The sequence below is a fragment of the Manacus candei genome, unplaced genomic scaffold (assembly GCF_025592945.1).
Source record: "Manacus candei isolate 608988 ecotype Guabito, Panama unplaced genomic scaffold, ASM2559294v1 h1tg000092l, whole genome shotgun sequence".
Lineage (NCBI taxonomy): Eukaryota > Metazoa > Chordata > Aves > Passeriformes > Pipridae > Manacus > Manacus candei.
Genome location: NW_026138140.1, coordinates 2,421,972 through 2,430,153, shown reverse-complemented (window position 1 = coordinate 2,430,153; position 8,182 = coordinate 2,421,972). Strand labels below are relative to the sequence as shown.

Below are 8,182 nucleotides of genomic sequence, written 5' to 3'. Positions count from 1 at the left end.
CAAAGGAAGGGATGGCATTTCCTTTTCAAAGATGTAGGTGAATTCCTGGGATCCAAAAAAGGTCTGTAGAAAAAGCTTAGCAGAAGGAGAGTTCTGTAGCTTGCATTGGGAAGAGAGAATGAGCTACAGAAGCATAAAACTGACTGCAGCTACAGCACTTTTATAACCATGTTGGATCATCATCAATATGGTATTTAGAAAATATCAAAGCTTTGGTTTAGATCACAACACCATAGACATTCTTGTTACAGGGAATGTAAAAGAGGATCCAAACTCTCTCTTGATAAAGTCAAGCCTTTGTTGGAAAAGGTGTTTTATCCATTTGGGTCTTTGCACTTCAAGGAAAAAATTATTTCAAAAGTTCCTTTGAATAAAAACGAAACAAGAAATGAAATGTAAACAGAATTGGTGTCAATTGTTGACATGCTCCCCAACAGTTCCTTGGCAAAAAGACAACAGAAAACAAATTAAACATGAACTAACATACAAGAAAACTATACAGGCTTCTGAAGGCAAGCAGAAAACTCCATCAGTTTGCCAAGTCTCAACGAATCCCCAGTTCATGTTTAAGGTAAGGAGGCTTTCTGCAGTTACTCCAGACTCATCACCACAGAGAATTCAAAGAATTCATGGTTCAAAGAATGCAGGGGGATGTTCAAGAGGGAAAAAAAAATAAATCTCAACTGATGTCTTCTACAGACAAGAGCATCTTTCTGGGCACAAAGGTACCTGTCATCTCCCTTTGGCAGTACTAGCCTTCCCTGAGCTTTATCCTGCCAAGGGGAGAGCCAGCATGGGCACAAGTGTACATTTTTAGGATGGTTGTCCTCACCTGCACAAAAATCACCTGCATAGACTATGTATAGAGTGTGAGTAAGTTTAAGAGTACAATCCAGTTCAAATGTCTGAAGTTCCCATGATGTTCCCAAACTGGTGTTTGTTACTGGCCTTCCCTGTGCCAGCAGCTGTACGGACACTGTGGTCGCTGCAGAAGAGTCTCCAGCCTCAGGCAGCAGCCCTGTAACCAAACAGGGGTTATCACACATTGCCCTTCCTCTTGACCACTCCCTCCTGGGTTCAAACTTTGGCATTTGTATCCTTCCCAGACATACTCACACTTCACACACTGGATTGCATGGATTTCATGGATTGCAGTGTGTTATCTGCTCCATGCTCTGCTGTCTGAGCCATCTGTGCTCTGCAGGCCATTAAACACAATATTTGATAGGTATGTTGGAAAAGAGAAATATCTAATTCCTCCTGAAAAAAAGATCAACACCCATTTCTCTAAGACCTATGCTGATTAAAATCTGTCTGGATCCTGATATATGGCTAATGCTTGAATCAAAAATTCTGGAGGTACTGAACATAATGGAAAAGGCTTTTCATCTTGTTGCATCAACACAATTAGCTACCCACCCTGTGGATATAAGTAACTTCTATCTTCTTCTGTAGAATAATATTTGAAAAACATTCTTAAATTTAAGGCTGATTTTCCTCTGAAAATCAAATAGAAGGAGCACAGACATTCAGACAAAATGTTATATTTATATATAGGTAAGGCAAGAAAAAAATAAAATCAAGGATCACTGAAAATCTCCACAGAAATAGCCTCTGACCACCTCAGGCCTTAATAAGAAATATTATATATAAATGTATCCTTTATTCTAGAAGAATTTCCTTTATGACTATGAAGAAAATATTTATAAGTCTTAAAAAGTAACCTGATGACGAAAAAAAATGTTGCATCCTCGTTTTCCTCCATTTGTGAGGATAATTCCAGGTCTAATAAAAGTCCTTAATACTGACTTTCATAATACAGTGGAAACCAAATTACATTATTTTGCATTGTGATTACATGTACTAAAGAAACTAAGCCTGAAATTAGAATCCTTGTGCACTTTCAAGAAAATAGTTTTTTATTTTGCAGGTATTTTTTTTTCTTCCTAAAATATACAACTTCACAGTCAATGAGTCATAGGATACCCCTTGGGACAAATTAACCCCTTAGATGAAATAAACCCAGCAAAAATGTGTTCATTGAATCAGGCTTCAGATACATTTCTAAACTTTAAAGACCACGATGGGAAAATAAAGCAACATTCAGTCATATTTATGGAGCCCATTTATTTCTACAAGTTAACACTGCCTACATTTAAACTTTCAAGTAACGTGGCACAATAGGGGTGAATACATGGGATGAAACAGTCAGAGCTGAAAATCACACACCACACACTCTTCGGGTAGTTTTGCTTTGGATCCCATGCACTCAGTATCTGTCAGTGGAGGAAGGGGTTAGGTGCACTCCTGAAGGGTGCCAGATAATTTATTTCTTTCAGAGAGAATTAGAGTTTGTGTACTCTGAAGACGTTCCATGACAACACAGGCCAAACCCTGATAAACAAGGGGTGGCAGGAGATGACCTCAAAGACAGAACTCTGACCCAAACGTAAGCACTAATTAAACACATCTACTGTCAAAACAAAAACCTGTCTCAAAATGCTTACCTAAAAAAAGTTTCAAATAACACTTTTAAGTTACTGCAAACAGAAAACATTTAAAGAAAAAATTGTTTGCAAAATGTTTTCTGTGTCTTAAATTACTGTTCTTTTACATTACTTGCATTTCTCTACTTCTGTGATATTCTACCACAGAGATATAAAAAAGGAAAACATATATAAATTTAAGACATATTACTGTACACCCTTAAAGCAGAGGATATTCTGGATATATACAACACATATACAATACACAGTCTCCCTTTACTGTAGTGGTCTGGCTACAAGTTGTGCTTTTCTCCCAATTTCGGAAGTTTAATGCTGCTTAGTTCCATAAAAGCTTTCATGAAACATATGATTTGCTGACAGCAGGCAGCTCAAAAAGTAGTGCATTCAATAGTTAAGTATTATATTCTTAACAGAATGATAACAAACCTTAATCTTAAGGTTGAGTAGTCGTTAACAATATAAAACTGAATTTCTAAGCATTAAAAAATTTCTTTATCTACAACTCTCTTTAAAAAAAGGGCAAAACTTCAGCTCATACTTGAGCCAGAGCTCAGCTCAAAAACAGTTCTGAAGGTGAATTTAATTTGATTTTATCAGTTTTGATGGCTTTTCTCTGTTTCTGCTGAGATAAAACCCCTGAGAAGGCAGGCAGAGCACCTGTTCCTCAGTGTTCCAAAGCCCAGTTAACTGGAGTGTGCTTAAGTGAAAAGCCCACAGATCAGGCGCATATCCTACTCAGATCAACAAATGTGCTGTAGCTTGCCTTATACCTTATTCATAAAAAGGCACTGCATTTATGGCCATGTCTATACCAAGTTCCCACCAGTGACATCTATTTCTGCCTACCAACACTGATATAAAACTTTTAAATTGGGTTTGCCTGACTGATAACTGCAGGACCCTACGCTTCCAGATAGGAAATATTCATACAGCAACGGAGATCACATTCAAATGTTTTGACTGTTTTGAAGGTTATTACTCAAGTTGCTGGATTTCCTGTGTACATGTACACAAAGAAACACTGGTAAAACCAGTAATCATCTCCAGACTGGTAAAAACTTAAACATGCATAAATTTACTGTTCCCATGCTAAAATCTTCCTGCCCCACTGGCAGAAATATTAAGTCTCAAAAGATGTTTCCTGTCAGTCATAGTATAAGAGCTCTGGAATGAAGAAATCTTGAACTTGCCACCACAAAGGTGTGGAAACTGCTGTGCTTCATCATCAGTGTGCTGGGGCTTCCAGCAAGACAAGAGAAGTCAAATCAGGCTGCCAAACAGTTTGACAGGAAGAACATATTATGTGAAACTCAGCAGGTTTCTCTCACCCTTTCTCTGGTGAGAGCTGGGAACTCCAGGGACAGCAAGCAGGATACATTCTTCACAGAAGACCCCACTACTACTTACACATCACTTAAACCTGTTTCCAGTGCCAAGGCAACAGAAATCCTAGCTTGATGAACCTACAGTTTGTTAAAATAGGACTCTGTAACAAAAGAACTATTAAAGAGACGAGTTCCCTCATAACACAAGTTCTTGCTTTCTACATATAAACCAACCACATTAAAAAATATTTTGCAAAAGCATTGTAAAATACAGTTCTGGTAAGTGACTTGCTCGGTTTCCATCTCGACTGTGACTTGTTCCTCCAGTCTGCAGGATGTTGAGAAGGGGGATAAATCTCCCTGCTCTCTTGATTTCAGGTTGAAATGAAACAGCAAGCCAAAAGCTGTACATGACGATCACAATTTCTGGTCTTCCTCTGATGGGATGACTTCCAGGAGGATTTGCAATGTTCTGGTTACCCTGCCTGCAAAGATAAAAGCATACACATGGGAAGTTTGGGGATTTTTTTGTGGGGGAGATGGGGCAGGCAGAAGCAAACAGGAAATTTAGCTGCTATACAGCCTATTTCCACATATACATATATAATTTAAATTAAAATTTTTTTCTTTTTAACTATGTTTTCTTTGCCTCTGATCCTAGGCTATGCACATACAATAATAATGGAAGGTATGGATGTATAATCTTATTCAATAAATGTCTGCAAGCATTTAAAGGCTATCTTGAAACATGACTACTCTGCACGACAGCTTAGTTTTAACCAATTTGCTATGTTGAAATAAATGTCTAGGAGAGTTCAAACAAGTTAATTTAGCTGTAGCAAAACCTGCCTAAGCAAAAAGAAAAAATAAAAAAAAACCCTAAAATTAAAGGAAATAATTATTACAAAGCTTCACAGGTCTAAGAATATCACATATCCAAAGAAACTTCATGCTGTCTTTTTGTCATGCTGGACATTTATTTCCTTCTACTGCTTTTGTTGGTTTTCCTTTTAGGGTAATGATTCATAAATGGCACAGTTAATTTACATACAGAATAGTAAAAGAGCATTCTCTTACTATTCCTTTCACTTGTCACTCTTTTTTAGTAACCTATTTTAAACAAGCAGGAATTGTTGTAAAAGAAAGTTCTGATTTTCCTTGTCTGTTCTTGTATGACACAGAAATGTCAACACTGACACCAGCGTAAAGCAAGGAGGGTAAAATTGTGCAACTCACAGAAGATATGAACTGAAACCACTTCCCTGACCTCCTGTCTAAGGCAGACTCCACCATCTTTTGCTCTTTTCTCTGGATGTCACCAGTTCAGTGCAAAGCCAGCTTGCCCTTAGACTATAAACTGATAGTGTCAAAGGGGCTGAGAGTCTGCAGGGACTTCATTTTCCTCCCACCTGCCTTCCCTACCCACAGTGGGCATGTCAGAGCTGGGCTGAGTGCAGCTGGGATGAAAGACAGGAGGAAAGCCAGCAGCAGAAAAACAGCAGGGCTTCGCTCCTGCCATCCCACCTCTTCCAAGTTGGAGGCTGAACAAAGGGATAACCAGAATTTTATGAAGCTGAGCAATGGTGTAACAGCTCTTGGAAAAGTGCATGGTAGCAGAGGGAAAGCCTGGGCAACTCTAGAGTGTGTTGTGATTTTAATATCCTGTTCACCAAAGTGGACAGAGCCACCAGCAGCAAGACATTGCCCACTCCTCCATTTCCATGCAGCAGTTTTGCTCTGTGCTGGGATGAAGCCATAGGGGAGCAGACAAGTTGGCGGTCTTCTTTGCATTTTTTGGTTGCAATGTACTCAGAATAAATCAGTATACAGAGTATTTTCCCCTAAACAATGTTCCAACCTGTCTCCAGTCAGTATCTCAGAGTACTACCTGGAGTCAAAGGACTAACTTCACATTTGTCACAATACCACAACGTACTGTGATGGTACAGATAACTTCCCCACTCCACTTTAAACCCTAATTTTCCCTTTCAAGAGGAGAATTCACTGAAAATAGGTATCAGGGGACCACCTTCATAAAAAAAAAACCAGACCTGATATCTACATAAGCACCACATAAAGTTTGGGTGAGGAAAGAAAGCAGGAGTTTAATGCATGTATGTAAGACTGGACATGACATCTGAGACAACAAAATGCTAGGATAATTTCCTGTGTGTCCCATCACAAACTCGACCAAGAGAAGGAAACTGAGCATATCACAGTTTGTCCTGAGTGAGCAAGTGTGATCCTCTGGTGTTGCTAAATAACCCTGACAGAGACATTTCGTTATATAAAGAGATCTCATTTCCAGCAAGGGCTCAGGCTATGAAAAAAAAAGCAGGATTTAACTTTTAAGTTTCCTGTAATTCAATCCACTGAAAAGAAATAGATGTTTTAAATATGAGTCTAAGGTTGGATTTTTGACTGAGGAAGTGCAAACAGAAGCATTCTTGTGCTGATGCCGCATCCTTTTACACACTGATCTGCTTTGTAGTATTTGCTAGGCTTGACTTTTTTCATTTTCACATTAGTTCTGCAAAAAGCAAGAAAGCAGAGGTCAAATGAAGCCTGTACTAGCTGAAAATTATTTGTCCCAGCACATCTGGTGCTACAGCAAAATTTCTTTGGAAAAGGAGAGAATAAAATGTTATTCCAGCTGCAAAATACCGCCCAGAACCTATGGACCCACAAACTGTGAAGTCACCTTTTGTCAAATACAGTAATTTCATATGGAGAATGGGCAATGTAAATGCCATTGAGGGCAGTCAAAACATACAGAAGACATTCAACCTTGGAAGAGGATTCCTTGGGTAATCCATGGGGGGCTCTGCTTGTGTAATCAGCCTAAAACCCCTTTCAGAAATGTATGTATCTTCAGGCTGGGTATTTTATCCCACTACTCATTGTGGCTGTTCAACATCCCTCTCCTCTGATCTCTACAAAGCCTATTCAGGACACTGAGCCTGATCTTACGTGGGGCTGGTCTGTATCCACGTGTTTTTGCACCAGTGCTGACCTTTGCTTAAACAACACATGTTCCATAAAGGGTTTATGAGGAGCAGTCACCTCTTCCTGCCACAGCACAGCGGGGCAGCTGAACCTGTCAGTTCCTCAACAAGGTGACCTAGCAAATGGGTAAAGCCCTACCCCAGCCTGCCCACGCACTGATCTGGGCAGATGAAGCAGCCTGGGCACAGTTTTGGTAGCACAGTCCTGTGTGCAGACTAACAAGCTCCCACTCCCCCTCTGGTATTACACAAAATGCTTTGTTGAAATCTAAGGAGACTGTATTCCTCACATTCTTCTTCATCTAGAAAAACTAGTTATCTTCTCAAAGAAAGCTACCTAGTTAATCGGGCAAAAAGCTACCTTTTAAACAACAATACCATTCTTTCGTTTTGTCCTTTACCTCATGTCTGGAATTACACTTTCATGCCTATGTACATCTAGTGCATATTGTTTCAAGGTTAGAATATCAAGCTTGCAGCTGGCCAATGACTTTTCTATATCTCACAGAGGTACCTTAAGTGAATTTATCCTCATTCAATGCCTTTAGAAAATGTTCTCAGGCTATACAATGGGGGTCCCTTAACACTCACAAAATAATGCCAGTTTAATGACTCCACACAGAAGGTTTATTGCTTCTTCTGAGGAAAAAGAAAATCTTTTTATTTAACAAGTAAATCTCCTCTCTGCTTCACCCCAAAACTGTCAGCATCAGTTTTCTGCCACTACTGTTCTTATTTTGGGGATAATAATTGCAAAGCAAACAAGCTGTTTCACCCACTGACTGGCTTCTGCTGCTTTCCCCTCTGAGGCAGTACACCGTGCCCATCCATAGGTATGACACAGGCACCAAGCCTCTTTTCTAGGAGGAGAATTTTGTGCTATCTCAAAAGCTAGAAATTATTCACCTTCATTGTCACAGCTGGTAGAAAAATCTTCACATTTATCCAGTCTACCTTAAAGAGAATATTTTTTCTCTTGCCCAAGTAATGTAGTCCAACACTGGCATCCTGTGGCCAAAGATTCAAGTAACTGTATTCCAAAACCTCTGAGACACGACAGAAAACACCAAAAAAACTCCTGGGGTTTGATAAGGGAAAATTTCCCTAAATGTCAAGACTGAGAAATTATTAACAGACTAAACTCCAACTATTTAATAGAATGTCCTTTTGCATACAATTGCTTTAATTTGCACTGGAGGTTTCTACCCATTCCCAGGACACTGCAAATAATTTATAACTTTATGGATATAAAATTAAGAGTGTGTTAGCCTTAAACTAACATATTTTTCTGTAAATACTTTCTCCCCTATTGTCTATGGACCTCCCAGCATGAATTGAGTGGGAA

General features: G+C 39.2%; 1 protein-coding gene across 10 annotated transcripts in view; it reads right to left on the bottom strand.

Annotated features, from left to right (window-relative positions):
* Positions 1-1,927: 1,927 nt before the first annotated feature.
* Positions 1,928-8,182, bottom strand: part of SLC7A11 (solute carrier family 7 member 11) — a 272,050-nt gene continuing 265,795 nt past the window's right edge. For all 10 annotated transcript variants that reach the window (XM_051768142.1, XM_051768147.1, XM_051768143.1 and 7 more), the window contains one exon: positions 1,928-4,317. In XM_051768142.1, coding sequence (XP_051624102.1) covers positions 4,250-4,317 — 68 coding nt within the window. In that variant the 3' untranslated portion in view covers positions 1,928-4,249. The remainder of the gene's footprint in view (positions 4,318-8,182) is intronic.